The sequence below is a fragment of the Salmo salar genome, chromosome 20 (genome assembly GCF_965601325.2).
Source record: "Salmo salar chromosome 20, fSalSal1, whole genome shotgun sequence".
Taxonomy (NCBI): domain Eukaryota; kingdom Metazoa; phylum Chordata; class Actinopteri; order Salmoniformes; family Salmonidae; genus Salmo; species Salmo salar.
This window is the reverse complement of record NC_138310.1, coordinates 25,857,710-25,872,287: the sequence shown is the minus strand read 5'-3', so window position 1 is coordinate 25,872,287 and position 14,578 is coordinate 25,857,710. Positions and strand designations below refer to the sequence as shown.

The 14,578-nt window shown below is 44.5% G+C and overlaps 1 protein-coding gene across 1 annotated transcript in view; it reads left to right on the top strand.

Moving 5' to 3' along the window:
* The window catches only part of LOC106580376 (phosphatidylinositol transfer protein beta isoform), a 39,475-nt gene extending 30,867 nt beyond the window's left edge, over nucleotides 1-8,608 (top strand). Inside the window, exons 9-12 of the mRNA XM_014161367.3 lie at nucleotides 900-1,010; nucleotides 1,137-1,259; nucleotides 3,883-3,961; nucleotides 5,938-8,608. Coding sequence (XP_014016842.1) covers nucleotides 900-1,010; nucleotides 1,137-1,259; nucleotides 3,883-3,930 — 282 coding nt within the window. The 3' untranslated portion in view covers nucleotides 3,931-3,961; nucleotides 5,938-8,608. The remainder of the gene's footprint in view (nucleotides 1-899; nucleotides 1,011-1,136; nucleotides 1,260-3,882; nucleotides 3,962-5,937) is intronic.
* Nucleotides 8,609-14,578: the final 5,970 nt, after the last annotated feature.

The window sequence follows — 14,578 nt, the reverse complement described above, 5'->3', positions numbered from 1 at the left end:
AAGAAATGTCACCGTAAGTGTTTTGATGTGGGATCCGTTTTATCCTAAGTTCTTTTAGCGGTGACAACTTTAGCTAAACCCTATGCGTATGTGGAATATTTTTCATTCCCCCCCTCCCTCCCTCTCCTTCCTTCCCCTCTCTCTCTCCCTCTTCCTTCCGTGATGGGAGCATCAAACAGTGATGGGATGTGGGTGATTGTGGCAGTTCTGAGGCATTTCTCCCTGTGTGCAGCACTAGAATGAAGTGATTAATTAAACAGGTGTTCTGGGGTGGTGTGTTCTGGGATGGTGTGTTCTGGGGGCAAGCAGGTCCTGGGTGTTAATATTGGAACCGGCTTTGTGCCGAGACGCTCTTATCGCTGCGTGATGCGATAACGGCGTCCCAGCCACAAAAGGCCTGCCTGTACGGGAACAGTGTCACTGTCAGGGTGGAGCGAGAGAAATGGTCCCTTCATCTGGAGTTTATCCACTTTGCTCTCTCGCCCTCCTCATCGCTCTCTCCTCTTCCTCGCAGGGAGACAGAGTACAAGCTACAGATGGATTTAAAACTGTTTTGTAAATGAGAGGACTTTTATCCATCTACTGCATATTCTCATATCGATAATTATTTTAGCAGGCTTCGTTTCCAAAGCATTATGTATTAATGACATTTTAGTGGTTGGAATACTGCTGTGATTGGTCTAAACCGATAAAAAAAAAAATCTCAAATCACATTCTGCTTTCTTCTCATTGAGAGTTCCATTATTGGAAAGTTTGCATAAACTTTGCCTATTTGCATATTCACAGTTTTGTAATATCATGTGTCAGCGTAAATGATTTAGTGATGGATGATTGAGTGCGTCTTCCTGCTGTGCAGTGTTTGCTCAGTGTCTGTTCTCCTGTTATGTTGCTACTAACAGAAGGAGCTGGTTAGTAAGGCTGACTGCCCGAGGATGTGTGCCTACAAACTGGTCACGGTCAAGTTCAAGTGGTGGGGCCTGCAGAACAAGGTGGAGAGCTTTATTCACAAGGTAAGGATGTTGTTTTCTTCGTCCCGTCCTTTTATAATTTCACTATCTGACACATTCTTCCCTTTTCCTTGTAATCTTGCTTTCTTTCCCTCTAAATGCCTCTTTACATGTCCTTCTTTCCTCCAGCAAGAGAAGCGTATCTTCACTAACTTCCATCGCCAGCTGTTCTGTTGGATCGACAAGTGGGTGGAGCTGACTATGGAAGACATCAGGCGGATGGAGGCGGAGACACAAAAGGAGCTGGAGGAGGTATGTAGAGGAACGTGTATATATGACTACCAACAGGAGGAGCGTTCAGTACTTACCAGGGCGTACAACGCTCAAAACCTTTTAGAGCGAGTGTGCCGTTTTAGGCATAATCTCTTTAGCATTGTCATGGTGGCACATCCCAGCATACTGTGCAGTGTGGGAGTGGTGTTTGCCTTCAATAAATGCACTGGTTTTCCCGAAATCCCAGTTGGAAGATTCACGGAATAAGCAGGAAATCTGGAATCCTTCAACCAGGGTTTCTGGAAAACCAGGGAATTTATTGAATGTTCCTGGAATTTTGCAACCTTGGTCTTGACCATGGTTGGGTAGCAGGCTGTCTTGGTCTGTCTGTGGTGTCATCCCTCTGAGAGAGACAGAGGAGTGATGTTTGGAAGCTTATTAGAATAGTCATCAGATATCTCCCAGTTGGACCTCTGGGAGTGATGCTGGTTGGCCTCTTCTTCATTCGTGGTTTTTAGTGGTGCTGAAACCCACAACATTCACTTAATTCTTATCTCTCCCTAGATGCTTTTTCCCCAGTCAAATTCTGATTATTATTCTTACACCCTGTTTATCTATTTCAATATGTCAAATCAATGATCCCCTCGCTTACACTGCTGTAAATAAATCAGCTTTTCATGTTTTTATGACAAACTAAAACCATGTATGATTTTTATGACGTCATTTTCCCCCATCTTACAGTGCATTCGTAAGTATTCAGACCCCTTCCCTCTTTCAACATTTTGTTACGTTACAGACTTATTCTAAAAGAGATTGCATTTGTTTTTCCTCATAAATCTTCACACAATACCTCATAATGACAAAACGGAACAGGTTTTTAGACATTTTTGCAAATGTATTAAAAAGAAAAAACTTATTTGCATAAGTATTCAGACCCTTTGTTATGAGACTCGAAATTGAGCTCAGGTGCATCCTGTTTCCATTGATCATCCTTGAGATGTTTCATCAACTTGATTGGAGTCCACCTGTGGTAAATTCAATTGATTGGACATGATTTGGAAAGGCACACACCTGTCTATATAAGGTCCCACAGTTGACAGCGCAGAGCAAAAACCAAGCCATGAGGTCGAAGGAATTGTCCCTAGCGCTCCGAGACAGGATTGTGTCGAGGCACAGAGTTTGCCAAAAGCCACCTAAAGGACTCTCAGACAATGAGAAACATGATTCTCTGGTCTGATGAAACAAAGATTGAACTCTTAAGGCCTGAATGCCAAGTGAAGCATGGTGGTGGTGGCAGCATGCTGTGGGGGTGTTTTTCAACGGCATGGACTGGGAAACTAGTCAGGATTGAGGGAAAGATGACCAGAGCAAAGTACAGCGAGATCCTTGATGAAAACCTGCTCAGGACCTCAGACTGGGGTGAAGGTTCACCTTCCAACAGGACAACAACCCTAAGCACACAACCAAGACAACGCAGGAGCTTGTAGCGTCATACTCAAGGCTGTAATCGCTGTCAAAGGTGCTTCAACAAAGTACTGTAATGGATCTGGATACTTATGTAAATGTGACATTTTAGTTTTGTGTTTTTAATACAATGGCTAAAATTTCTGAACCTGTTTTTGCTTTCTTATTATGTGTGTAGATGGAGGGGTAAAGACATTTATTTTAATCAATTTTAGAATAAGGCTGTAACGTATCAAAATGTGGAAAAAGTCAAGAGGTCTGAGTACTTTCTGAATGCGCTGTATGTCACATTTATGAATTCATTTGCTGCTTGTCATAATATTGCAAAAGTTACATGACTGTTTTCGCTCTTTCCTGATTCATTTAATGACCATATTTTCTTTACATGTCCAGTGCAGTCAAAAATTTGATTTTCCTGTGTTTTTTATATATATATATATATCTCTATATCCACACTGAGACCAATAAGAAAGAGTTCCAAATATCTGCAAATAACTGTTAGTTTTCCCATTTCAACTCAGACCACTCAGCAGCCCTAGCAAAATTCTAGCTTAAGAAATTGAACTTTGCTAAGAATATTTTTTTGTTGACACTTTCAATTGAAAATCACAGTAAGGTACATAATTGTTACACAGAAATTATTTGATATTGGCATAAAAATGGCTGCATTGGACCTTTAATGAATGTTGATTACAAACATGTCTTCTTGTGTACCTGCCCCCTACTGATACCCCTTTTTTACCATGTACAAACACTGTGTACAAACACTGCTGGCCCAAAGATATGGTTCTGGAATTCAACATTCCTGTCATTTGCTGCCCCCTTCTCCTTCCTGTCTGTCTGTAATTTTCCCTGTTAACCCCCCTCCAAGAGTTCCCACACATTGTTTATTCTGGAAAAACTGTGAAATGTGTTATTTTCAAAACATTTTCTGTCTCAACTGTGATGAGAAATAATGGTGATTTTTAAATATAGCCTACCACTCCCTTTTGGAACCGGCATGGTGTTGGTCCATTTTGAGTGTTTATTAGATAATATAAATATTACCAATTTTAAACTATACTTTCATCCATTCAAGTCATTAAAAAGTCGTAGACATTAGACATGTAACTTGTGTGGGAACCCGCTCCTCCCTTCCCTTCCCCCCAATCTCAAACTCTGCTCTGACAGGCCTCCCTGATTCTGATTTTACATCTAGATGCGTAGAAAGGGCTCTGTGCGAGGCACGAAGGCTTCAGACGAGTAGCTGCCCCAGGTGTAGGTCTGAGGGAGACTGTGTAAGTGCAACTGGTGGAGGAGTTGAACCGACAGCAGCCATGTTAGTTCCTCCTCCACCAACTCTCATGGATTCCTTGTCTGTCTTCTCCCACTGGGTTATCTTTGTATTGCTGCATGGCTACACTGCTTTCACTCCTTATACAGTGGTGTTAGAGCATAACAAGGTTTTATGGGCCACCGTTTGTGTGAGTGTGTATGTATGCGTGTTCTTCTCACGTGAACTTCCATAACTCTGACTGGTATTAGTTAATCAATAACACCAGATCTCAGAGAAATATGAAGCATTTGCCAGATCGTTAAGTGTATTGCTGACATGGCGAAAAGCTCTCTGCCTTGGACAGTGTGTAAGTGCCTACTCAATCTCCCCATGTGAGGGCAGACATCTGTGCAGCCTGTTCTCAGAACCAAGGCAAGAGAGCAGGTTTTAAAAAGGCTTTGGCAGCCAGTCAAAGCCATACAAAAAAAAGTCAGCACTGGTTTCTGGCCTTGTATCTGTAGTCCAAAAAACGCCGTAAAGAATATGGAGAACGAACACAAAAAAACCAGCTTATTCTGGCACACTCATTTGTCTGTGTAGTACATTCTCAGTAAGGCCTTACTACTTACTGGCTCCTTCTCAGCCCCACTTGAAATATCAATGCGAGCGCTTTTGGCCGTACATGGCGAAAAAAAATAGAGGAATCTGGGCCGGACTGGCCAAAGTTGGCCAGGCTCGAGCATTCCTGGCCTGGCACCAATGCTGAGCATTTGGAGCTCTGTTTCTTCCTCTACATCTCGCCCAGTCCTGCATGTGTTTCCCATTTTCCCCTGGAGTAAGTAAACGGGCGGGTGCCATCAAAGAGGCCCTCGGCATGGAGGAGTGCTTAGCCTGGGCCGCAGAGCTGAGGGGTCGCCAGGGTCACACTTTGCCAGTACTGTAAGGCTCCAGAGGACAGCACCCATATGTAGGAGTGGAATACCATTATAACGACTAGCATAGAGTTTCTACTCTTTACCAGTTCCACAACAAAAGACTCCCAGCTCCTGTTGATGGACCAGCTCAATTGCTGAGAAGCTTTTTAGGTTATATACAGACTTTTTAGGTTATATACAGACTTTTTAGGTTATATACAGACTTTTTAGGTTATATACAGACTTTTGAACATGTGCTTCAGGTGAACGAGGCTCAAGCAAAGGTTGTGTAGTAATAGTGTATCAGGATCTTAGACCAAAAGTGTTGTGGTTGGACTACACTGTGTGAGTGAAACACCATGGTTTGGAGATGATGCACTAACAGGCCTGTCTGTCTGCTTGTGGGCTAACACGGGGTGGCTGGTGGCGGGAGAGGGGAGGTGCTGGGGATGGAGGGTGGGGGAGAAAAACCCTTCAACATGGCTTCCTTTGCCTCATTAACATACAAATGGAATTCTGCAGTTGAAAAGGAGCCTGTGCTGTGATTGAGAAAGAGGGAGGGAGGGAAGAAAGGATGGAGAAGTGGTAGGTAGAATCCTCATGCACATTTCATCATATGTCTAGTCCTCTGTTTAGGGCCAGTGTGTGGTTTGACTGTTCCATTAAGGTATTCTGCTATCAGATTCAGCCACTAATTGACTTTCTAAAGCCTTACGGTGTGAGGACCTAAAACAATGACTTGATCTACCTACAAGACAAACAAGGGCTTGATACAAACCATTTTAGAGATGTTCTCCTGGAGAAAAAAACAGTTTTCAGTTTGCAAAGGGAAACGTGTACATTTTTCAGAGATATTCTTAATGCAGAATAAGGAGCTTAATGTTTGTCAGTGAACAGAATGATGGGCGTTCTCAGCCACATCCATCCCAATTTCTCACAGTTACAAACACCCTTCTCCTTGCAAAATTCCACTTGTTGACGCATGCTCTCACAGAACCTGCCTCCACTTGTTTGGGCTCTGTAGAGATGTAATAGATGTCTGTTTATTTCTTCCCATTCCCCACTCCCATTTCCTCCGCCTCAGCTTCGCAAACACGGTAATGTACGGGGAACCAGTGCTGCCGATGCTGAATGAGACGGAGGAGGGTTTTGAACAACAACAGCGATGAAGACTGAAGGTGGTGATGATGAAGAATGCGAAGCGGGCTCCCTGCGTTCCACCTTTACCTTACTGATTCAGGATGTGGAGGATGAGGGCTCTGCTCCACTTGATCAATAGACCAGCACCCTGACCTGCCGGCACCCAATCATAGACATTCTATCCACAGAATAATTAATTTGTTGAAAGTGACACGATCCTAGCTGATAAAGCTCCAGTTCATTTTTATCTCCTAGGCTAAAAACGATATCAAGCAACAATGTCCTCCGTAAAGCCAGCTACCACCTCCATGTTGTTGAAAGACTAGTCCCTATATCTTCTCTTGATAGATGCTTAGAGGGCTGCTTGGTTGTTGATATAGAGATGAATATTTTTTAAGCATTTAATTGGCCTGATTGCATTATGGCAGGTGTTGGTCTAAGTAGTTTGCGATTCTAGTCAAAGAGGATCGTTCCTCAGTGGCCTGTTGCCTTTGCCAGCTTTCCTTTGTATTTGTGAATATTTCCTCCAGATCATTCCTTTCAAGACAATGTCCTTTCTCTCCTCAGTCCTCTTCTAGCTGTTCATAACTCTGTGGTTTTCTGTTAGCTGGCGAGAGAGAGCCTGTCAGTTTTTTAAAGTTTTTTTCTCCATTTACATGTCCCTTCCTGCCATGGCATTCATTAAGAGATTACTGACACCCTTGGCGCCTGTGCCTATCCTAATCTCTCCCCCTCTCTCTGCACTGCTTCTTATTAACGCCAACAATCTTGTCCACACAGGTATTTCACTCTCACTCCAATGCAAATGAACACAAACACACACTCGTGCAAACACGCACATGCAAACACAAGCACGCACACACTCTCACAGGTGTGAATGCCTTTGCGGTGACTGATCTGGCCCGAGCTCACGCTGGGCAGATCCGTGCAGGCTCCTTCAACTGAAGGGAAGTGTCTGTTGTTGGAGTGTTGGGTGCTCTCACTGTTTTTCCCACACTCCCCATACTCACGCTGCTCCTCCCTAGCGGATGGCCCCAGAGAGAAACCGCACTGAAAAACAGTCACAGATGGTGCTACACACCTCCAGTCTCTGTCACGCCCTGCTCACACCACTCTGCTCCCCACCACACCACCAGTAGCCTGCCTGCCTTATTCCTGTGGTTCTCTGGGATGGAATTCTACTGCTTGTCGTATCCTGCTGAGCATGGGCAGCAGGTAGACAGACACCCAGCACCACCCTAACCCACACCAGGCCACTACCCCGGCCCATACCAGGCCTCTCCTGACTGGGCCTGTTTACAGAGCGAGCAGCTTCACTCTCTACTCAGACCTTCCCACTCAGCACCACGCTGTGCCTTACTACACCACCATGCCTTTCCTTCTGGCTACACACTGGCACCAGTTGGTCTTTTCAGGCTTTACTACTAGGACACTGATCAGCAGGGTATTCATCCATCGTATGGAGGGGGTTAGATTAGGCTTGATCGGTTTGCAATGACTTTATGACCTCTAGTTTAACTGAACCTCACTATGTTCTCAAGGTCCTTTTACATATGGCACTAATGTACTGTATGTTTGTTCTGTTGGGCTGTGGTGGGGTGATTTACTCCCTGCAGTGGTACTGTAGTGATGTAGACATGACTCCCCAGCAGCAAGCCAGTCAGACAGTGCCATGCTAAAGCCTGAATGCTGCTCTGTGTGTTTAAGCACATAAGTGCCTTCATGTTAGTGTGTGCATGTCGGCGTGCTTGTGGGACAATAAATAATCATGTGTATCTTAGCTTGTCATTCAACCTCAGCCGTTCAGCCTCTTTTTATAAACCGACGTGCTTGCTGCCAAGACCGATGGAATATTTTTTCTGAAGAGCTCAGTATTGATAGTATATTTTTATATTGTGTAAGCCTCTCAGGGGGATTGTGAGAACCTTCTCAGTTCTGGGTTTAGTGCTCACCCAAAGAGTATGAATGGAACTGGGCGACGTCATTTGTATACATGCGTTGTTCCACCCTAGCTCAACCCCACACTTCCGAGGGGCAATACTAACTCACCAGCGGATAGACAACTAAGATGGCTGAACTCTCCTGTAACTGAGAGAATATATCATGAGTACCCATGTCAGTCACTGACAGGACATGAAAAGTCAAGGCCATAATGGGACTGATAAAGTCCAGATTTCCCATCAGTTACAGACTTTCTTTGAATGCAAATAGTAAGAGGAGTGTTGAATATGATTCATGCCTTAAGGTCGGTCTACAACCTCTTGTTTGTATTGAATAGTACGCTTATAACTTATGATGCAACCCAGCTTGTGTATCAGAGGACAGTGGTTTACAATCTGTACTGTAGAGACCATGACGTGGGGAAAGGACAGAGTGGAGATAGTCTTTACAAGAAAAACTGTACAGTATGTTCATGATTTATTAAATATACTGTTACATTTCTACAAGAATAAAAAAAATGCTTTTAAATGTTTCTGATCATCTGTTGAAATTCAGGGGACATGGTAGTGAATGTATGACATCATTTTGTTTAGCCATTTCTGTCTGTCCATTTTTGTGCCACAGTAAGTCTACAGAATGTATCGAATACCTAATAAATTTCAACACAAAATGGAGGGCTTTTTCATGGTTTATTCTGCAATGGTCTGTTGTTGGCTGGTTTGTGTTTGTGTTCATCTCTTTCGTTATTCTACGTGTTGAGGAGCGTTTGTGTGACTCTGAAGCCTAATAAATTGCATTCATTTTGAAGGTACTGGGTCTTGAAACCAAATGGAAGGAAACGGGGAGGAACTACCTGAACAATAAGAAACACATTTTGCTGCGATGTGGAGTAGTGAGTACAACCCTGGTGTGTTCAGTCTGCATAGATAATAGATGGGTAACTGCCTGACTAACAAGGTAGCATCAGTTGATTTGCACCATCTTATTCTGCCACACTGTATGGTTGCTGTGGATTTTCAGGTCAGAGATTATCTATGAGATATTGGCATCTAGCAGTGTTTGTCAATGTTTTACTTATATTTGTGCCTCTTTCATACTGTCTTTTTCTCCTTACCCCCATGAGGTACATGTGAAGGCTCTGATGTTGGACATATGGATGACATGGTTTCAGATTAGAATCAAAATTCTCAATGGTTGATCTAGTAAATATACAATGACATTCCTGGACTGGTTTTGAATGGAGAAAATAAAAACATGTCAAAGATAGCTGTGGAAATGGTCACTGTTCTTAGTCTAAATGACTATTTTCTCTCCTCTCTTGAAGAAGTTCGCTCACACACCTCTGGAGTCACATCTAGTTCATTCATACACCTCCTTGGGAGTGTTAAAGTGTATTTGTGACTCCAGACCGCCACATCCATCTCCTGGAGGTCAGTAGTGCTGCAGCCACAAGAGTCGGCGCTGGAGAGCAGGAAGAGCACACCGTCTGCCGGGAGAGATATTCACTTTTTTATTCTTGTTTGTGGAGAATGGTCACATGTGGATGGAAAAAAGTCATATCTGTACCAAAACAGGCAAATGATACAGTTTCTAAAAGGACATGGGCAGAGTCAACCACACTTTAAGGCAGCTCCACACCCAAGAAAACACAGGAATGGACCAGGGATTGATGCCTGTTAGGGGCTATGGACCAGGTACCTGTTAGGGGCTATGGACCAGGTGTCTGTTAGGGGCCATGGACCAGGTGTCTGTTAGGGGCTATGGACCAGGTACCTGTTAGGGGCTATGGACCAGGTGTCTGTTAGGGGCCATGGACCAGGTGTCTGTTAGGGGCTATGGACCAGGTGCCTGTTAGGGGCTATGGACCAGGTGCCTGTTAGGGGCTATGGACCAGGTGCCTGTTAGGGGCTATTAATGCCTGTTAGGGGCTATGGACCAGGTGTCTGTTAGGGGCTATGGCCACCATTTAGAATGCCGACTCCAAAATACATGGACATGGCAGAAATGTAATGGGCTGACCCCTCACCTCCATTCTCAGTACTATATCTAAAAAAACAAGTTATCCTTACACAGGTGGTGTATATACTGTCCATATATTAGTACACTGAAGGGAGACTAAATGCTTGCTGCAAGTTGCTGCGCGGTGCCCTCCACTTGACTGTCCATGTAGGGTGAGAGGCTGTGTTTAAGAGGAAGAGGCATGGTTGGTGAGCCTTTAACTACTGGCTCAGTCCCTGCATCATGCCTTGTTCGTTTGACCCCCCTGGGACTGGATTTGTGCAGGGGCCACAGGTCTTCAAGGGGTGGGGAGTTATTTTTGGCCTGGTTTGGATGGCAATGATGTCAGTGTTTCCTCATCTTTCGAGCTGGGCTGAGCCTAGCCCCTGAGATTCTCCTGAGCTTCCTGTTGTGCAGAGAGAGGTGGAAGAGGTGGGGACCTTTAAAACAGACGGGGACCTCACTGCCCACCGCACCCCTCCTCCCCCCAACAGAATGGCGTTCCTCTGGATGACAGATGCTGCTTAACCCTTGGTGACCCTGTGTGCTGAGATGGCCGAGCTGACTGACAGAACAGCTGAGGACAGAGAGAGACTGCTGCACAGTTCCCCACTGCACAGGACGCTGACCCTAAAAAGGGAAGGAACTGTCACTTTGGGCGTCCCCCCTTGGTGATATATGTCTAACTGAGGAAGAGCTGTGTTAACACCAGCCATTAAAAAAGGGGCGAGGAGGGACATTTACTTTGAATATCTTGTCTTATTGAGCAGAATATTGAGACAAATTGGCTATTAAATCACTATAGAAATGTGTGGAAATGTGACAGTGGTGACCAGCCTCAGGACTGTCCATTGTCATGCTGGATTCATCATCACAGTGAACTCTGAGGGTAAAGGGGAAGTTTAGTTTGTTTGACTAATCTTGGTGTTTTTTCTTCATGTTAAGTTTGGTCAGAGTTACAATTATTTTGAGCAGTTGTAAGGCAAGTTAGAAATACTCAAATGGAAATAAATCCAAGTTCATGGAATTTAAGAATAACTAATTATGAATCAACCACTCCTATAAGACAAAATGTCCAAGTTTCTCTTTAAGCTCACTTTAATTCCTGCAGTCACATGACTAAATTGCTCTCTAGTGTCCTCATGGGTGGAATATTATTCATATTTTTAATAATTTCATAATTAATAAAGTAAAATAAATTAGAACACAGAAAATTCTGTGTTTCTATGTCAAACGGTTTTGTTATACACTGCTCCAAAAAATAAAGGGAACACTTAAACAACACAATGTAACTCCAAGTCAATCACACTTCTGTGAAATCAAACTGTCCACTTAGGAAGCAACACTGATTGACAATAAATTTCACATGCTGTTGTGCAAATGGAATAGACAACAGGTGGAAATTATAGGCAATTAGCAAGACACCCCCAATAAAGGAGTGGTTCTGCAGGGGGTGACCACAGACCACTTCTCAGTTCCTATGCTTCCTGGCTGATGTTTTGGTCACTTTTGAATGCTGGCGGTGCTTTCACTCTAGTGGTAGCATGAGAAGGAGTCTACAACCCACACAAGTGGCTCAGGTAGTGCAGCTCATCCAGGATGGCACATCAATGCGAGCTGTGGCAAGAAGGTTTGCTGTGTCTGTCAGCGTAGTGTCCAGAGCATGGAGGCGCTACCAGGAGACAGGCCAGTACATCAGGAGACGTGGAGGAGGCCGTAGGAGGGCAACAACCCAGCAGCAGGACCGCTACCTCTGCCTTTGTGCAAGGAGGAGCACTGCCAGAGCCCTGCAAAATGACCTCCAGCAGGCCACAAATGTGCATGTGTCTGCTCAAACGGTCAGAAACAGACTCCATGAGGGTGGTATGAGGGCCCGACGTCCACAGGTGGGGGTTGTGCTTACAGCCCAACACCGTGCAGGACGTTTGGCATTTGCCAGAGAACACCAAGATTGGCAAATTCGCCACTGGCGCCCTGTGCTCTTCACAGATGAAAGCAGGTTCACACTGAGCACGTGACAGACGTGACAGAGTCTGGAGACGCCGTGGAGAACATTCTGCTGCCCTCAACATCCTCCAGCATGACCGGTTTGGCGGTGGGTCAGTCATGGTGTGGGGTGGCATTTCTTTGGGGGGCCGCACAGCCCTCCATGTGCTCGCCAGAGGTAGCCTGACTGCCATTAGGTACCGAGATGAGATCCTCAGACCCCTTGTGAGACCATATGCTGGTGCGGTTGGCCCTGGGTTCCTCCTAATGCAAGACAATGCTAGACCTCATGTGGCTGGAGTGCGTCAGCAGTTCCTGCAAGAGGAAGGCATTGATGCTATGGACTGGCCCGCCCGTTCCCCAGACCTGAATCCAATTGAGCACATCTGGGACATTATGTCTCGCTCCATCCACCAACGCCACGTTGCACCACAGACTGTCCAGGAGTTGGCGGATGCTTAGTCCAGGTCTGGGAGGAGATCCCTCAGGAGACCAGCTGCCACCTCATCAGGAGCATGCCCAGGCGTTGTAGGGAGGTCATACAGGCACGTGGAGGCCACACACATTACTGAGCCTCATTTTGACTTGTTTTAAGGACATTACATCAAAGTTGGATCAGCCTGTAGTGTGGTTTTCCACTTTAGTTTTGAGTGTGACTCCAAATCCAGACCTCCATGGGTTGATAAATTGGATTTCCATTGATTATTTTTGTGTGATTTTGTTGTCAGCACATTCAACTATGTAAAGAAAAAAGTATTTAATAAGATTATTTCTTTCATTCAGATCTAGGATGTGTTGTTTAAGTGTTCCCTTTATTTTTTTGAGCAGTATATTTCAGTCTTCTGTGATGTATGTATATAAAGTATAATATTGGGATGCAAACTCAACATTGAAAACATTTCTAATCTATATCTGACATGTTACATTTGTGTACTTTTTCTAAGCCCATAGCCATGTGTGTGAGCTGTATACTTTTGTTTCAGAGTAGATTTGTTTAAGACTACCAAGAAACAGTCTGTGTGACCCCAATTTGGCCCACTGCAGTAAAAGGTTACTTAGTAATAAGAGTGTATACTGTTTGCTATGGTAAAACCCAGTGATAAGAGTGTATAATGTTTGCTATGGTAAAACCCAGTGGTAAGATGATGCTGTAAGAGAGATCAACATCTCAGGATCCTACACTGTTCCATCAGCCTTCATTCTGTAGTGAATTCATCATCAAGCATACTCCAAGCTCCCTGACAAGCAGTATACAGCTGCACTTTCCCTCTCTTACACACTCGCTCACATCTCTCTCTCTTTCTAGCTCTCTTGCTCTGTTTATCTCTCTCCGAGCGCTGTGCTCCTCTCCTTCACATAACATCCTGTCAGCTGCATTGGCGTGTGCCCCAAGCACCCCAGAGCCTGCCTGCCCCCTGCCCCTACCCCTGGCACCCCCTGGCCTGTCCACCACTCTGCCCATAACCCCTGCCCTGGCACACAGCCCCGCTCCCCTGGGCGGAAGGCAGGGTCTGATGGAGGGCCTGCTTCAGCACGCTTTAGACCTATTTTCTTTCCCTGCAGAATATTTGCGTGAGAAAATCTGTCCACTCCTGCTATTCTTCTCTTTGGCCTCACTTCTTTGGCCTCACTCCCTGTTCCTGTACTTTCACCTGTCTGCTAGAGTTACAATCCTCACGGCCATGTTAAAACGATACCCCACCTTTTTACCCCTAACCTGGCCTCCCTTTTGTCCCCTCTGTAGGTGTCCACCTTTTTGAATCTACTCGTCTGACATCTCAGCCCTGTCCAACTATACCTAGGGGGTTCAGGTGGAGAGAAAATGCTGTCTAGATGACGGTGCATGTACTGAGTGAACATCCTTTCAGTGACATTTTGTATATCATTTTTATTTCAGACACTTGCTTTACTGGCCAGTTTCATAGCACACATTTGCTTTGACTTGAGTTTTGGATTAGGGTTTAAGACACTTGGTAATACAAACCCTCTTGTGGATAAAATGAAGTGGGGGCTTTTCCCAGAAAAGTCTGCTTTTGTGAAAACACTTCCAAATGAGTTAATTATATAATATCTTAATCATTTTAGCAAGGTAAAATTACAAGTCTTTGGTTGAAATTCATCTGTGGGTTCACCCCTGGCAAAAGCCCTCTTTGTTTGGGAGGAGTGCAATGTTCAAAAGGAGCAGGAAACATGATAGCACAAACTCCCTGCTTGCTTCTCTCTATTTATTTATTTCTCACTCTCTCTTTCTCTCTCTCTCTCTCTCTCTCTCTAAAAGGAGGCCTTAACTGTGTACTGTACATCACTTTATGACTTTAGTCAAAACAGAGCAGGCTTTAAAATGTACATACCATGATATCAACTTTTTTTCAAAGATTCTTTGATATAGGTCTAGCACTAGCAACATAATCTTAGGCTATACCTAAAGTATATTATACGCTGTTGATGCTGTCTCCATACCTTGTTCTGATGTCTAGCGCTAGGTGGCACTGTGCCTTTTTGATAGAAGTGAAATACTCGCTCTTATTCACCTCTCGAGGAACTAGTCCTATGCAGACAAAAAAATTAAAAAATCACCGTCCCCTTCGAGAAAGTCACAAGGATGGATCTGTTAGTCCTACATATGTGGTAGGCTATGCTTTCCACTCCCTATATATAAA